Here is an 18,626-nt window from a genome sequence, read left to right on the forward strand (position 1 = left end):
ATTTTTAAAGAAGTTGATTACTCAGTTACATAAATAACATACTAGCTGAAATTTACTGAACACCACTTGCAGACCTTCTCCTGTGACTTCCTGGATATTAACACAATCAAAACCCTCACTAAACCCCCTGGGTCACTGCAATTATCTGCTCATTTAACAGGTAAGGGAGTTGAAGCATAGAGAGTTGGAGGAACTCATCTATTATTACAGAGATCAGCTTAGGTGAGGTCAGAAGTCTGGGCACCCAGGCTGAGAAGTGTGGGCCAGAGAAACAGGGTCAGGCCTCTGACACATAAGGAAAATAATGACATAAGTAGCTCAAAGCCCAGTGAAACTTTCGGTGTATATGTATGTATGTATGTATGTGTGTATGTATGTATATACACATCTCCAAGTGGGAATGTATATTTAAGTATTTCCATTTTGAATATTTCTACAATTCATGTACCAAAGGAGTGTAGCCTCGCTGTTAGGAGGGAAGCATGTGAAGTTAGACTCTTTTGGGTTCTAATCCTTTACCTTCTTACTTATTAACACCGTCATGGGTCAGTTTTCTGAACTCTAGGTGCCTCAGTTTCCATAACTGTATGCTGTGGACATGATGGTATTGACTGCTTAATTGGGCTACAGGCTACCTTGAGGGAAGGCAATATCTGAATCCATAATTGTCTACATCCTATTTCTTAGGTCTTGCATTTTTCATATTGTCAGAAGACTAACTTACTAAGAGGCTTGGTTGAAATAATCTGTAAGGAAAGCATCGACTGCCATCAGGCATAAATGATTTACATGAACTGGATGACCTTTCATATATATGACTCTGTAAAACTCAATAAAATCAACACATTTCAACTGGAATTTGCTGCCATTTTAAGTAAGTCTCTATTGGTAGTCCTTAAAATGCGATATATATGAAATATTAGTAACAGGCAATGAAAAGGGCACACCAACTGAAAATGACTCATGAATTGATCAGGATGAGAAGAGGGAAATAAAGAGATGTCTCAGAGGGACCATTCTGACCGTAGCTTAATCCTGAAGTCCAAGAGTCGAAGGAGAAAAGAAAACATCATTCAAGTGCTCGGCATTGAATTAAAAGAGTAGGAGATAGTAGTTGTAGAGAAGAGAAAGGCAAATGCATGGAGAAAAGCCAAGCATTTAACATTTCAGTGTAGTGGAGATTACGGTGGCTGCAAATTACCTGAATTTCCCTACAGGGAATCATGTTCTCTTTTAGAGGAAAGAAGCATACTATAACAAAACTCATTATAATTACACTTTCAAGTAACATTACATTCAGGAGTAAATGTGTGTTAAAAAGGACTGCCAAAGTCTACCTATGAATCATAAAAATATGATTTGGAAAACAGAATCAATGCTTATGTCAATGTCAGTTACATTTGATATACTGTTTTTTGAAGTGTATTTATTTATCTTGAGAGAGAAAGTGACAGTGTGAGTGGGGGAGGGGCTGAAAAGGAGGGAGAGAGAAAGACAGAGAGAATCCCAAGCAGGTTCCACACTGCCAGCACAGAGCCTGATGCAGGGATTCAACCCACGAAAGAGTGAGATCATAACCTGAGCCGAAACCAAGAGTCAGACGTTTAAACCACTGAACCACCTAGGTGCCCTGACATTTGATATACTTTATGAATATCAGCTTGTTTCTAATTTTTAATCTCCAGATAAATAGTCAGGGAAAGGCATTTTGTCCATTATAATTTGAGATCGTAAGTGCTACTTCAAAGCATTCATTGGGCTATTCCGTAATGTCATCTGCTATTTTCTAAAGAATTACCAAATAATCCTACAAAATATGTAATTCTGCAAGTTCCTCAATCATTTGGTCAGTGATTAGTTCAAGGGCTGAGATTCTTGGTTTCTTTAAAAACTTTGTGGTAGGTGGTTATCAGATATTGTACACGTTTTGGGCAAGAAGCTTGTCCTGGCACTAATTCACCCAAATTGGATGTTTGGGCAGGGCCCACGTGAATCTACATGGAGTCTTGCTGATGTGAAACGCTTCTTTCTGCCTTTAGCTGCCTTGGATCTCACTAAGTGATCACCTTCAGAGCATCTCTGTTCATGGAGATTCCCAGAAACTTTCAGCACCCACTGGCAACCTTGGCTATGATGGATAGAATTATAGCAGGATTCCACTTTAAATTGATAATTCTATGTGAAAATCTGGATGTTCAAAAATGGAACACGAAGATACTGTGGAATTGCTTTAGAGACTTCTAACACGCATTTACATTATGAGTGTTTTACAAAATTTGATTAAAAAATGTGTTAGGAGCCCACATGCTAGAGTCCCCTTTTCGTGACAGTACCACCCACCACCGTCTCAGGAGCCACGCATCCCAGTTAGCCAAGTCCGTTTCTTGCCCATTTGTGAGCCATTGGAAAGGAATGCTTCCTGTATCAATGCTTCAAAGTACAAGTTCAATTGACGGCTCATGAACGGGGCATCAAAGCATCAAAACAAAGGGACTCTTGCATGGCAAACGCCTATGAGATAACCTCACGACTTTGGCTTCTGACTGCTTGCTACAAGCTTAAGTGTTTCTTGACTCAATTTTTTTGTGTGTGAAATTTCAGGCCATAGTTTAGGCCCCCCTCCCCAATATCATAGTAATCAGATTCATCCCAAGAAGCACTTCCCAGGTAAGTTACTTCTTGGCAGACTCTCTTTCCAAATACAGATCAACATTAAAACGATTACTAAGATAGTCCAAGAAAAAAAAAAACCCTTGCTTTTGCTTTTTGTAACGCTGTTTTAATAAATAGTTTCCTTCTCTGGAGTCTGGTGCTATACTAGACAAAAGCCACTTTTACTCTATATTTTCAGTCCGAGTCTTCTCTGGAAACAAAGTGAGGCATCAGGAGGCAGCTAAGTCTGATGCTGCTCAAATACTCGACAAGAACATATATTGCAGAGAGAGCAGGAGTTATTTAGAACTCTTGGAACAAAACAGAAACAAAGATTGCACAGGCAAAGAACCTAAAAGTATCTGGGATTTCAGGGGAAAGATTCTTTTTCTTTAAATATTAATGTCCAGGCAGCTGTGGAACATAATTCTTTGGCTGTAATCTTCTATTTATAAGAATGATTTTTAAAAGTATACAAAAGTGGTTGATATTCTGCAAGTATTGATTTTTCATTTTGCAAATATCCAGGCCCAAAGTTCTCCTCAGAGTTGGAAAAATGAAAACAAAATTAATTGTCGTATCTATTTTTGTAGGTCGGATGCTTGGTAGCTGGGGCACACGCAGTGTAAAGCAATACATACAACCACAGAAGAGAAGCTCCCGGAGTTGTTCCAAGGATATGATCACTGCCTGAGTTTGCTTCCTGTTTCGGTTCAAGAAACATGCTGCCAATCAATCCAGATTGCCAGAGATCAAGGCTGGCTTCATGGGTGTGTGACCTATAGAGTACCCAAGATTCCAGGCGGTTCTAGGTGGGACTGAGGCTTGATTCCATGCTCTGGTTTTAAAAAATTTTTATGATTCTTTTTGAAAACTATATTCTTTTCAAAAAAATTTATTAAGTTTTTACATTTAATTCTAGTATAGTTAACATACAGTGTTATATTAGTTTCAGGTGGACAATACAGTGATTCAGCATTTCTGTACATTACCCAGTGCTCATTGTGGTAAGCGTACTCTTAATCCCTTCACCAGTCTCACCCAGCGCCCCCAATCCCCCCTCTGGCAACCAGCAGTTTCTTTTCTATAATTAAGGATCTGTTTCTTAGTTTGTCTCTCTCTTTTTCCTCTTTGTTCATTTGTTTTGTTTCTTAGATTGCACATATGAGTGAAATTATATGGTATTTGTCTTTCTCTGACTGACTTATTTCACTTAGCATTATATTCTTTAGTTCCATCCATGTTGTTGCACATGGAAATATTTCATTTTTTATGGCTGTATATATTCCAGTGTGTGTGCATATATATAAAATCAAATTTTACATATATTGATATATTGATATATATATATATATATATATATATATATATATAATTTTTTTATCCATTCATCTACTGATGGATAGTTAGGCTGCTTCTACAATTTGGCTATGATAAATAAAACTGCAGTAAACACAGGGGTGCACGTATCCCTTTAAAGTAATGTTTTTGCATGTTTTGGACAAATACCCCATAGTGTGATTACCAGATTATAGGCTAGTTCTGTTTTTAGTTTTTTGGGTAAACTCCACACTGTTTTCCACAGGAATGCACCAGTTTGCATTCCCACCAACAGTGCATGAAGGTTCCTTTTTCTCCACATCCTTGCCAACACTTGTTTGTTGTGTTGTTTATTTTAGCCCCTCTGATAGGTGTGAGGTGATATCTCATTGTAGTTTTGATTTGCATTTCCCTCATGATGAATGATGTTGAGCATTTTTTCATGTGTCTTTGGCCATCTGTATGTTTCCTTTAGAGAAATGTCTGTTTATGTCTTCTGCCCACTTTTGAATTGCATTATTTGTTTTTTTGAATGTTGAGTTGTATCTTAATGATTTTTGAACAAAGGACCCTATGTTGCCATTTTGCCCTGGGCCCTGAAAATGATGTAGCCATTCCTGCCTGAGACCTAGATGTATTTGACAGTCTGATTTTTGTACTCAATCAAAATGGAATAAAAACATTCAGACACTAGTTTCCTATTTAATATCTACTCACTCAACAAATACTTTTGGATACTTAATATGTTAAGTGCTACGATAGATGCCTATCACAGTATAAGTGATACAAGGGAAAACAGGAGGCTACTGTCTCTGTCCTTAAAAAGCTCCACCTACTAGCTCAGGAATAAAGACAAGAAAAAGGATATTGTGATGAAGTCTAATAAATGTCCTGAGAACCAAGTGTTGCATACTATGGAAGTACATAGCAGAGTTATCTAAATGTAAAATCCCCTTATAAAGAATTTCCACATTTTGTGATATTGATGCTCAAAGTATGTTCTCCTTTTTTTTTTTTTCCCAGAAATGATGCGTAGATATCTGTTTCACTACACGAGAGTAGTCACGTGGGCTACAACCTGCATTGTTAGGGCACATGCTATTTTAGCACAGGTTTTCATGAGCTTCTCGGAAGATGCAAAAGAAAGGCAGATTGTTCTGTCCTTGCTAACTTAACGCTGGTGGGTCTTCCCTTTTTAAGTAAAATGCAATGATAAGCAACTTTTAATAGATTATTTTGAAAACACTTCTCCCTGAGTTAAGAGACACATAAGCCCTTATCAAATCTGCTGCGAAAGAGGACATGATTAATTCATTTTGTTCTCAGTGGCCCTAATTATTTAGTTAATCCTTTCTCCATCTCTTCTGCCCCAGTGCCCACACTAGGAGGACCATCCATAAAGCCGTGGTAACCTGAAGAGAAACAATGCCCATAACTGACATCCTGATTGTTCTGTGCAGGATGGTGGACCTGTTTAGTAATAAATGATATGAAAAGGTCTTTTATTGACAAGCTGCCATGTGCTGTTTGCATTAGCGAATATGAGAAGATGATGGCTGTTCCTCCTTCGTCCCCATGGTATTCAGCTCAGTGAGATAGCAGAAAATGCTTCAGTTTACTTAAAGCATTGATAACACCTCTAAATAATTAACTGAGGACTTCCTGTCTTCAATTACTTAATGCTTTTTTTAACATCTTGAGAGGATTATAAGCAATTTATGGATTTCACATGATGAGTGCCTTCGCCACTATTCCCACAAAGCATTTACGGGATCATGTTTCTAAAGCTTTGAGGTAATTAAAAATAAGCATGGAGACAATGGGGCTGAGGCAAGGTGCCTGCTTTCCCTTCTGTCATTTCTAAGGACCTAGATTTCAGGCTCCAGAATGACTCCGGGTACAGCTTCATTAGCGTTTGACGGTTATTTAGAAAATGCCAACGTTTTGGAAATGATGAGAAAGTCAAAACATTTATCCCAGCGGGTACAGGCAGCTCTTCGATCAAACATTTGGGATGCGATGTAAAATAAATTTGATTATTTTAGTTCATTCCACGATCTCAATAAAACAGTCATTCATATCATAAAATACATCCATAGTGAATTTGGTCGGTCAGTGAGCTACAGAACTGATTTTTTCCTGGCAGATAAGACATGTGAACGCTAACATATATCTCAGGTTTTAGATTACCTAACGCCAAGCACCATTGCCGTCCCATAGGAACCGCATATGGGAGGCTCTGTACTTGGTCAGGTTTTGCTGAACGAAAGTTTTCTTCTTCATTCAACAAAGACATATTTCTCTGTAGGTCTGTATTGCCTGAGTGGAGTACTCTCTAAATCCATTTAAATGGTACAGAGGGACAAACCAAATGAATTCCAAAGTCTTCTTTTCATTTTATGATGTTATAGAAAGCAAAATCATATAGAAAAACTTTAAAATATTTATCCTAATAAAAGAGAACTTCTGCATCAAGTTACGTGTATGAAATCCTCTCTGGGACGAAAATATTCATTAAAAATGACAATGAAAGGAAGAACTGGGGGGAGAGAGGGTGTTTTAAAGAAAAATCTTTCCAATTATTTTGTAACTGATGAGTCTATCAATCCTGTTGGTTTGAACATCGCGTTAGGGTTTAGTCTGTCGGCAAGTCAAGTCAATGCTGGTTTTAAAAAAATGCAAACCACTACAGCTCACAGTTCAAAGCCCATGCTGGCTCAGTGGACAGATACTGGGAGAAAAACATTCTGTAACACTGTATCCCAGTTTTTTTGTGAAACCTTTACTGATACAAAGTCTAAATGGCTTTCCACACTCTGTAATTGACACTTCATTTTCCACTCCAAGTCATTGTTTTGATTTCCCCCAGCAGCATTCTTTAGAGTTCTGCTGTTGAATCCTTTGTGGTGTATTTGCAATTAGTTCTTAACTTTTCAGTGTCCCCTATTACTGGGGGCTTCCTGAGAGCAGCAATCTTAGTTTAGAGCACTTACTGTACTACCTCCAACACAGCAAGTGGGCAACAGTTTTGTTTGTTTTTTTAAAGAATGAAACAGTACTCTGATTTCCTTATAGATGGAGGCAGGGAATGCCTTGGGCACCCTGAGTATGTCACTTTCCTTCCTCATCTTTTAAGTGTGGATATTAAAAACATCCCCCACTTACAGGGATGTAATGAGAATCAAATGTGTCCAAATGGAAATGGTTCTTTAAAATTATAAAGCACAATATAAATGTAAAGTTGTGTTTTGTAAAACAACAGGATTTCAACTACTGGTGATCAATTTCACTTTCAGTGAAATGAGATATAAGAAATAAATTTAATAATCTGAATTGATGAGGGCTTTTTCCATCTGCATTATCATTGATCCAGCTCAGGACCTTCAGATAAGGAATGCAATGTGCGAGTCTGCAAATATTTATTAAGCGCCTTCTGCAGGCTTATGGCATTTCTGGAAAACAGTGGTCAAGTCATTGAAAACATCTGTCAATGAATGCCTGCTTGTGTGTCAGGGAATTGTAGAATTAAGAGCAAATCACGATGAATTGATTTTTCCACCTACATAGTATAACTGGTTCCTTCTCTGAGGAAAACTCAGCCACACTCTTCCAGACCTTTCTGTGCTTCTTTATGAGTTTCATTATCTCTAGTATCCATGCTCCCTGCAAGGTATGGGGTCCAAAGAAAGAACATTCACTCGGGAGGCCTTGGAGGGAAGCTTCTGACAAGGGGGGTGGCGTGGAGTAAGTTTGTAACCTCTTGCCTATGGTCTCAGAATCTCAATTTACACAACTGTTTGCCATGATTCGGTAGATCCAAAGAATGAACTAAATTACTTAATCTCTCACAGTATCTTTTTCTGTAAAATGGGAGTAATACCTCTCTTTCCCCCATAGGTCTGTAGTGCCTGCCAAGTGGCTCGTGTGAAATTCACTTGTTTGGCATCTATGAACATTTGTTTGGCATCTGTGAACCATGTCAAGGACTGTTCTAGGTGCCAGAAGTACCACATTGAACTAGGTAGAGAAGACCTCTGCAATTCTGGAGCTTACATCCCAGTGGGGGGAGACATAAAAAGCAAAGAAAAACCAAGCACTCTCAGGCAGTGAAAGGTCCATGATGAAAATAAGACAAGGGGATGTGGTGGCGTATTAGAGAAACTTCCTTAGACTGGGGAAGTCAGAAGACGCCTCTCTTCTCTTCAGAAGTGACATTCAAACCAAAACATGTTAATTATTATTATAATGACTTCTAGTAATTATCTGACATTATACTATTATACTGTACCATTATATTATTATGAAAGTTAATTATAATAAATGCTCTAGCAATAAAAATAATACAATTACTATTAATTAATGTTCATAACAACAAATTGTCACAAACAGTCACCTGTCAACTATTCTGTGTATTAGTTACCCACTCAGTAGATAAACGCTCGCCTCTGGCTGATTTCACCCTGCTCTCCAGTGCATTCTTGGCTATCCCAGTCCCATTATCTATGAGTATATCCTTGGGGAATGAAAATGCATCTTACCGTTTGTCTGAGAAAAAAAAAGAAGTTAATACTGATGCAAAAACCCTACACATAATGCATATCAAAGCCAAATATAAATTATTTCTGAAGTTATCTGCTGTTGTGGCTTATTGCTGCCAGTGTGGGCTCTTCTATTAGCATGGATAAGTGGGACCTGACCATATGTCAGGAGAACACGTCCTTTCGAAGTGACCTCATATATCAAATGCACACCCCTGGGATGCTTTGCCCCCCTAACCACAATGACAGACTCTTCCGGTAGGTTTTCCTTTTTTTTTTTTTTTTCACCTGTGACCGTATGCTGCCTCCTGTCAGCGGTGCCACTGTAGATGAGACCTTTCCCAACCTGCCTGAGCTGGTACTCTTTAATGACGCCATTTGGTTTCTCGGGGACACTCCAGCTCAAATGCAGAGACTCCGAACTGGGCGCCGTGACTCTCGGTGGCTGGACAATCTGTGGACTTCCTTGGGTAGTAGCTGCAACTACCTGAAAACATAAGAGTTCAACAGCAATTTATGGTAATAGTACGCTAGGTATCCCGATCAATGAGAATGTCACTTTTGTTTTAAAATGTTGTTGTCTGGCATATCATTAGCAGGGGCTTGGAGAAACAGTCCCCCCTTTTTTATGCTTTTCCTCCCATCCTATTTAAACAATGAAATCTGACCTTGAATACATTCCATAAGTCTCAGACTACCATTTATCACAACAGGTTCAACAACAATTTTGATGACAGAGCACAGCCCTCAGTTTAAGCAAGGAAAATCTGGCTGGCAGACTGGCTTACTAGAGAACTCTTGATAACTCTCTTCCATATGGCTCATCAGTGTCTTTGCATTTTAACAGCCTGATTTTGTACATTTTAAGCACCAGTAAATATGAAGCAAAACCCACATCTGAACTTGCTTGCATATAATATGCTTTGAACAGTATAAATGGGCAGGGTTTTTTTTTTTTTTTTTGGTATTCTTCCTGTGATAACCCAGGATGACTTAACAGTGCCCGTGCCAGTGTTCTAGAAAAAGAACTGAGTAGACAAGGAAAAAAGGATCAATCCACCAGTCATTCATTCAGCATTATCAAAATATAATTTTGAACAAAAGTTAGCTGCATTTCTTTTTTCACAGAATTAACTCTGCTTTCACTTTTTAACCAATTGTTCTGGCATCTGGTAGACAGGAGCTGCACCTACGTAAAAAGAGCACAGAATTGTTCCAGGAACGTTTGGACCATAACTTTTGATTGGGCCAATCAGCTGCCATCTGTCTAAATTGTGGCACGCTCAGAGATGTTTCTGGAGGTCTGTTGAATAAAAAGCTGCGCATATGCACTGCGGCTGATCCATCTGACTGAATGTTTTACTTGGATGGTTCCGGAACAGTGTGCGAAGATGATGCTCTTCTAAAGTTGTAACGGCATGAAAGGAATCAGAGCTGTTGTGTGTTTGTTTCTCCTGAGTTTACTCTGACTAGGTTGGCTTCTGTGAAATGACTCTGTCTTTATTTTCCTCCTAAATGGTTTGACTGTTTCTTTCCAGTCTCATCTGTGGGCTCTTGCTCTCAGGAGCGCTCCCAGTGTTCATTGTCTGTGTTCTTGTTTTTGTCTCTCTCTCTCTCTGTTCTCCTTAACGACTCTTTTCAAACTCCTTGCTTTCTAGATCTTTCTAGATCTAGAAAGATCTTTCTAGAACTTTCTAGATCTTTCTAGATCTAGAAAGATCTTGCTAGATCTTTCTAGATCTAGAAAGATCTTTCTAGAAGATTCAGTCACTTTGTAATCCAGCTTCTGACTGAATTTTCACTTGAGGTGCCAAATAATAATTCCTTCCACCATTCTGCTACCTGCTCCTTCTTTTAAGTACATTTTTAAAAGCTTTTAAAATTTGAATCTTACTCTCTATGTTCAGATTTTCCTTTAATTTTTTTTATTTGCTAGCAGGATGGCACCATGATCTATAATTTGCTCAAGCTAGAGATCTCAAATATATCCATGATCCTTTCCTCTTATTCCCCTGTGTATAGTTGACACTAAGCCCTGTAGATTTTGTCCCCCAATATCTGCTGTATCTTCTTGACGTTCTCCATTCTGACCCCTGTTGCATGAATTCGGGTCCTCGTCATTTCTTGCCAGGTTGTAGCAAGAGTTTTGGTATCAGATTATTTTCTATGCCAGGCTCTTTTGCCCCTTTCTCTGTTTTTCAAGAGCAGGTCATCCTTGTTGAAGTGATGGTTAAATAGAAACCCTTTTAAACTGAAGAATGATTTGATAATTATTATGAGTTTATGGAAGGTCATCTAAAAATAGTCGGCAGAGGAAAAATGTGATAAAAAAGGGTAACACTGGTTCAAGTTTTCTTTTCTTTTTTAATTAATGAAACATTTATATTTGCATAACTTTGATAAATTTCAGTGATCTCTCCTTTCAGGCATGAGGATTAGCAGTCGGTTGAGATGGCACCCTACTTACCACTGCATCGGTGGGGATATTGTTTTCTGCCGTTGGAAAAATCATTCACGACCTGGATATCCAGATAGTCGTCATCCTGGCTACTTCTGTCTGGGGTTTAGGTACCTGCCCTTACCTTGCTGCTGACGGCACAGCCAGCAACCGTGCATGCTTTCAGCTGGTATGAATATTCCTGAAATGGTTGAATTCCCTTCGTATCAGAGAAGCTCAGTGATGTTCCTTGAAAGCATTCAATTCCATTTCGGAGAAGAATGTAGTAAATAATAGGACCTAAAAGAGGCAGAGAGATGCCCAGATTTGAGTATCATATCCTTTTAACTATTTGCAAACAACTTAACATGTCTTGGGATTCTAAGGAAATGGGATAATATAGCATTATTTACTTTTGATTTGCTATTGTTTTTGCTGTGTTCGAGCAATGACATGCACTCTTACCGAAGAGAGGGACTCTGGACACAGACAATTAAAGAGACATATATGTTTATTTCCCCCTACTGCCAAGCAAAATTACCTTCAATATTAAAACTATTTTGCTTTTCTTTAACAGTCTTTGTTTGTTTGAAAGAGCTCAGATATATTCTAGGATTCAAGAAAAAATTGGGGGACTAAAAATTTGCAGGTCCTATGTTACAAAAAGGAAGATCAGTAGGCACATACCTACAGTTCCTTTTACCAGCAAATAATTTTTAATGGTTAGATGCATGCCTATTAAATGTAGATTACACTCATTTCAATTTCCTTATGCAGTTACTGGATTATGTTATTTCAATTTTAAAAATGGCTTAATACCATTTGGTTGTATAGGTTTCTTCCAATTTAAGACTATTACATCTTCAAGATTATCCATTTTGGTCCACGTAGGGGGACTCACTCCTTCAGGCACATCTTCTTTGGTCCTGGCTCTAATAGCTTTGCTGAATCCTCGCCCATAGCTATTCCATGCAGAAATTCTATACTCATACATCATGTAAGGCTCCAGGTTCACATCTGGAAAGGGAGAAATTGAACACTGAGACTTTTAAAACATTTTTGCTGTCTTACCGTCCTATTGAAAATGAATATCAAAACTTGTAAACACTTACAAATTAACGCTTTAATGCTGTTGTGTGTGAGTAAAACTCTAATAATAATCTTAATTTTCTAAATCAGAAAAAACATTTTCTGTGTGTATTAGATGCAGAGATATGGAATTGCACAGAATAGAGTTCACCTTTCCTGAACAAGCAAATATGGATAATATGGATACATGAAAGGAATGACTGAAATCTAAAAGCACTAGACGGGGGTGCTTAGGTGGCTCAGCCAGTTAAGCATCTGACTTTGGCTCAGGTCATGATCTCCCTATTTGTGAGTTTGAGCCCCACATTGGGCTCTGTACTAATAGCTCAGAGTCTGGAGCCTGCTTCGGATTCTGTGTCTCCCTCCTTCTCTGCCCCTCCCCAGCTCGCACTGTCTCTCTCTCAAAAATAAACATTAAAACATTTTTAAAAAAAGTAAATGATAAAATAAATGAATAAAAGCACTAGACTAATGTACATTGGATGTTAATGCTTCACAGGTTTGTATATATTTTATTTCTATATGAGGCAGTTTCACCAACATACTTTCATAATTTTAGTATGATAAATTTTACCAATTATTACATTGTTCATATTACATTAAATTATTATATAATGTAGTTATTATGAGATACAGGACTTGAAACTTAGCTTATCAGGGCTAGTGGATATAAATGAATGCACAGTCCACTACATACTTACTTCCCTCTTTCACCAAACCACAATGGAAACCCAAGCCAAAAACAACAAATCTAATTAAAAGAAGAAAACCTGGGGCGCCGGGGTAGCTCAGTTGGTTAGGCTACCGACTTCGGCTAAGGTCATGATCTCACAGTTTGTGAGTTCGAGCCCTGCGTTGGGCTCTCTGCTGACAGCTCGGAGCCTGGAGCCTGCTTTGGATTCTGTGTCTCCCCCTCTCTCTGCCCCCTCCCCTGCTCACATTCTGTGTCTCTCTGTCTCTCAATAATAAATAAACTTAAAAAAAAAAGAAAAGAATAAAACCAGACTACTGAGTGTTTTGCACTGGCAGGAATTTTATTAGATAACCATCCATGTGATCCAATGGTGTCCCAAAAGTCTCTGTTCCGTTTTAAGCTTTAATAACTTCAGAAGCACAAATGCTACAAATTTATTTTTTAAAAAATGGAAAATTTAATTGGTTAAATGTTTTCCACTTATTTAATTTTGTGAATTCGAATACGTTTGTATGTATTTGTTTTTGTATGGTGGTTTCTAGATGACTTTTCTCAGATGGAAAATCAGAAGAGTAAGTCCTCCTCTTCGGCTGTCTGGCCACCTGCCGTATCTCCACTGAATGTGGGGTTGAGTCTCAATCCATCCATGTGGGGTTTTTGACCACGTTTTCCTTATATGCATTTCCTTACTATAAACCCTGATCTGCCTACTCTATAGAATTAGTATGAAGATAAAATGCAAGAAGTTATGTGACAGAGCATTGTAAAATAAATTGCTATAAAATAGAAGGGATTATCTTCTGTCTTTATTTTCTCTGGTCAGAGGGCGTCTGCCACATATTCTCTGTGATGACCACTAGTGGGTTCCCATATATGCCTTCTGTCCTGGTCTGAGGCTTCTTGGCTACAGTCTAATTTTTCCTGTTTTCTTTGCAGCTTTGGGGTAGTCATGTGACTCAGATCTCAACAATGGAGGAAGCATGGACGTGATAGGAGCATCTTGCACGTCACTTTCTAAGAGGAAATCACTTGCCTTCCACTGACTTTCTCATTCCCTTTTGATGGGCTGGACATAGGATGTTGTGGCGACCCAAGCTGCACCATGTGAATGACGACAGCACTGGAAACATGATGAGTCATAAACTGGAGGGAATCAGGGTTCCTGAATGACCTAGTGGGGCAGAACTGCCCAGACCATTCACTGGCCCACAGACGGTCACTATATTTTTGGATCAATTCGCTGTAGCAGATTAAACTGTTCATTGCTAATAACTGTTATTCCATACCCTTCAGGCCCACATCGTCATTTCCAATTTCAGTTGTGGCAGCTCCCCATGCTGTGTTTCTTATTCTTTCCTCTATGGCATTTCGTTCTTCTCCTTTGTACTCTCTCATCACTTATCCTCATTTCTTTGTTTTCCTGTGAGGCCCAGTCTTTCAAAGATGGTCCTAGCCCATGAAAGAATTCTTTGTTTTCTTTACGTGCAAGGAATCATTGTTGAAATTTTGCCTTCCCTCAATAATCTCTCTAATTTCTGAGTTATTTTTTTTCTTTGCCAGAATTTCCAACTCTTTAAAAAATGTTTTTTTAATGTTTTATTTATCTTTGAGAGAGAGAGTGTGAGTGGGTGAGGGACAGAGAGAGAGGGGGACAAAAGATCCAAAGCAGGCTATGCCCGATGGGGGGCTCAAACACACAAACTGCAAGATCATGACTTGGTGACTACATCACCCAGGCATCCTTCCAACGTTTTATTTTTTTAATGTTTATTTATTTTTGAGAGTGAGAGAGCATGAGCAGGAGAGGGGCAGAGAGAGACAATCCCAAGCAGGCTTTGTGCTGTCAGCACAGAACCCGACGTGGGGCTTGAACTCACCAACCGTGAGCTGTAGTCGGATGCTTAACTGAGCCATACAGGTGCCCCAAACCCAACTCTTTTTTTTTTTTAAAGAATAAAACAACCCCTCTTTTTATCTCAAAATTGTTTTGTTATATGGGGCTAGTCTTCAAATAACAGAGGGTTTTGCTTTTGTGGGGATTATGCTTGTTCAATCTTTACTTTTTAATTGCTTTAATGTCCCATACATATTTGTTTTCAATCATTTCTTCAGTGGACAAGGAATTCTTCAAAAATGCGTACACATGGTTGTGACCTTCCATTGCCTAAAAAGCTTTAATTTCCACTCATTCTTGCATAAAGACAACCTGCCGAGTGTGGCAATAAAGGCCTTCATCATCTGACTCCTGCTGTTTGGCCTTATCTCCATTATTTTTTCTCTCCTACACTGTGCTACATTCGTATCAAGGTTCTTGTTTTTCACACCTCCTGGAGTTCCTTTCACTTCCTGTCGCCCTCTGTGCCTGCCTTACCTTCCTTTCACCTGATGTTTCTACTCGTCTTTTAGTTCTCAGCTCAGGCATCACATCCTTCATAAAGTCTTTCCAACCTCTTCTGTCTGCGTTAGGCGTCCTTGCAATGCTCTCTGCTTACTCTGTCACAGCTCTTACACGGACATCGCTTCTCACATTACAGTACTTACATATCTGTTCTCTGTCCATTCATAGAGGCTGCAAATTCCTGATGGGAATTCTTATTTATTTGTTTTCATAGCTGTTGGTCTCAGGGTAGTGACTGGTTGTTAGTACAGATTTAATACATAGTTTTTGATAAGTGAAATGATCGCATGCATGAATAAATTTTGGTGAGCCCTGGTGTTGTTTCACTTTGATTGTAAATTTCTAAGAAAGGTTGAGTTCTTAGTCCAAGTTGGTCTCAATCAATGGCGCTTATTTTAGCATTACTTAAGTGCTTCATTTTCTTCATGGAAAAGAAACTTTTGTTATTTTTCAGATTTAATGTATAGTATTTATTGGTAGGTGAAGCATTCTGAAATATGGGTGGTAAAAGGCCTTACAATATTATATCAGTAGGTGTAAACACTTATTGTCATCTGGAGAGGGATATTGCAAACATCGTAATGGACCCTCAAAATCTTGACCTTAATTACGAAAGGCAGATAAAAGTAGGGAACTCTCTTAGATCAAACCTACTAATTGGTAATGAGGGTCCTTAAATCTGTAACTGGGAGTTGAAGGAAATTGGAGGGTTAGACAAACTGTCTTTTATCTTGAGGACTTTCCTAATTAAATACATTCCAATAAATGTGTTTTGTTTGGTTACAGCGTGTTGATCCAAAGACGAGGTGAAGTGAAGTAAGGACGTCTTACTCAGACAGATGTTTCAATCTGCTAGGAGAGATGGAACCAGGGGCCAAACGCATGTGACACACGGTAGAAGTGGACGTCGTGCTGACGCCTGAGAGGAGAGGCGCTGGGTTGGAGGAGCTGCACAGAGGACGTGGATTTTGACCTACACCCTCACAATGCTGACGACGGACATTTCAAGTGGAAGAGACAGCTTGAGGGAGGTTTGGGGCACTCTGCAAGGAGCTCCTACACGGTGCAGAGTCTCTGAAATCTACTGCTACTATTGTTGTTGTGTTTATTTGAGAGAGAGAGAGAGAGAGAGAGAGAGAGAGAGAGAGAGGAGAAGTGCAGAAGGAGACAGAGAGAGAATCTTAAGCAGCTTCCATATTCAGCATAGAGCCCAGCGCTGGGCTCAATCCCTCAACCCTGGGAGAGTGACCTGAGCAGAAATCAAGAGTCGGATGCTCACCTGATGGAACCACCCCAGGCCCTCGCTAAATTTGCTGTTCTTGAAGGTGACACGGTTTAAATCTGACATCTTCCCTTAGCAAGTTACTTTTACAGATATGACCCTCAGTTTCCTCATCTATTAAATGATCTTACTTACACAATTGCTTTGTGGGTAAATCAAGGTAAGGTTTTAAAACATGTAGCACATCACGGAACTTTATCTCTATTCCTGCTTTCCCTCCTTAATCTACTCCTTTCATCCCAGTATCTTGACTTACCTATTTATTTATTTTTTTGCATCCCAAGGTTTGCCATTATCACTCACCATGGGTTAAGTAAAGAAGAATGATGATTCATGATGGAACAGAGCACTTTTCTTGTTTATTTAACCTTAGCTTGCCTGAATTATGTCACTTAAATGCATTCTATTTGACGCTAGATGCTAGATGATATATATGTATATACACACAGCTGCACACACACACATACACACACACACACTGAATTTTTCAAAAGGCAGAAACAAACTCTGGAGGGACTTAAGTAAATGGACGAATGATAAAAATTTAATAGAGGGCAGAACTATTTTGGAGATGATCTTAAACTTGACAGTGTTTTTCACTCAGCTTAGCCATGCCTGAGAACCACTATTTGGAGGAACTCAGTAGGGCCAACATGGAGCCTGAAAATTATTTTCGATAACCATGAAGGTTATTGCTCCCAAGATGATGGCCATGTAGGGGCAACACCAAGCTGCGGGAGAGTACAGTCTCTAGACCCAGACCCAAGTTGAGGAAAGGATACTTTAAGCTCCTCCTCAGAATAATGCTGCTTGGTCTTACTGGCCATTAGTCAGGTTTCTTCCTCTTTTTTGCCTGCCAAACACAGCGACACTCAATTCATTGCTTTTATTGTAAGCCTCCATTCAAACTCTTAAGAAAGAAAACTGGGCTCACTGAAATTAATTGGATATACTATCAAAGGATACATAGTTATTTCCTTGTTCTTGATTTTCTACAGGTTTACTTTAAAATAGCTTATTTCTTCTTTAAAGTTAGACTTTCCAATTTTTTAAACTGCTAACTTTGAACAGATCCAAAGTGTGCCTTTAATTACCTTGTGACTAGTTGGCCCATAGTTCTATGAAATTAATTGATTTTACGTTAAGGGTGGGGGGGGTGACATCAGAATGACACGAATCTGCATTTTCCCCAGCTTTTCACTAGCCCTAGTAAGCTATGGGCAGGTGGCTCGGTTCCTGTTACCTGTGAAGGAGAATGTGTTTACACTTCCCGTGTGAACAGTCTCTTCAGGAGATGAGCATATTTCTTCTACTGATTCCTTGCCTGTGGAATTGTGAGGTCCTCGGATCACGGTGCAAACGTGGCTGGTAAAGTTGAAGTCACACCTGCCGCAATGTGCTGTGGCTTCCAGAGACGCTGGGCACAGAGTCCTGCACTCTCTGGCTTCCTAGGTTGAGTGGTAGAGGTGGGGAGATAGAGAAAAGATTTAAAAATTACATCTGGACATACGTGGGGGAGGTTGTAACAAGTTGCAAATGAAATTTTCTTCCACTTGGTTCATAAATAAATGTCTCAAGATTCATGAAGAGAAATGAAGGCGGGGCATACACTACAAAGAGCAGTTTGGGTCTGGATGACACAGATGTGGATTCAGAATCCAGTTTTGCAACTTCTTGCTTCTGTGACCTTGAGGACGTCACTTATATTCTCAAAGCCTCAGCTTCTTCGGTGATGAGAAAATGGAAATTGCATTTACCATACAGGTTGGTTATGGGAGTCAAATGAGACAATACCTGTAAATGCCTTACACTTAGTAGATACTCTGTAAATAATAGCAGGGGTCATAATTTTATTATTGTTACTTCTCACTCTCCTGATGGAGCTTTGGAGAAAATAAAGAATGTGATATTTGAGAGTCTGCACTTTTGTGCTGTGGGGCAAGTTGGACCGCTAAGAAACATTCCTTGTCCAACTTTTAGAAACCTAAATATTTCATAAGCTCTCATTATAGTTATTATTATTTACATCTGTAAACCTTTTTTTTCTGATGAATCCCTGGACTTTGTTATTGGTGAGTGCTAATGTGTTCTAATGTCACAAAGCGAAATACTTCATGATCCCAGATTATAGGAGATATAAATAAGGCAGTATTTTTATAATGCAAAGCTTCCCTTCCTCTTTCTTTTATATAGGTAGTATAATGTACTTAAAATAA

The 18,626-nt window shown here is 39.0% G+C and overlaps 1 protein-coding gene across 1 annotated transcript in view; it reads right to left on the minus strand.

The window, feature by feature from the left end:
* USH2A (usherin) overlaps positions 1-18,626 on the minus strand; it is a 767,091-nt gene that overhangs the window by 142,295 nt on the left and 606,170 nt on the right. Inside the window, exons 53-56 of the mRNA XM_042976063.1 lie at positions 17,654-17,858; positions 11,767-11,964; positions 11,093-11,247; positions 8,799-8,997 (exon numbers count right to left, since the gene is read on the minus strand). Of these exons, the coding sequence (XP_042831997.1) occupies positions 8,799-8,997; positions 11,093-11,247; positions 11,767-11,964; positions 17,654-17,858 (757 nt within the window). The remainder of the gene's footprint in view (positions 1-8,798; positions 8,998-11,092; positions 11,248-11,766; positions 11,965-17,653; positions 17,859-18,626) is intronic.

Source organism: Panthera tigris, chromosome F3, assembly GCF_018350195.1.
Source record: "Panthera tigris isolate Pti1 chromosome F3, P.tigris_Pti1_mat1.1, whole genome shotgun sequence".
NCBI lineage: Eukaryota > Metazoa > Chordata > Mammalia > Carnivora > Felidae > Panthera > Panthera tigris.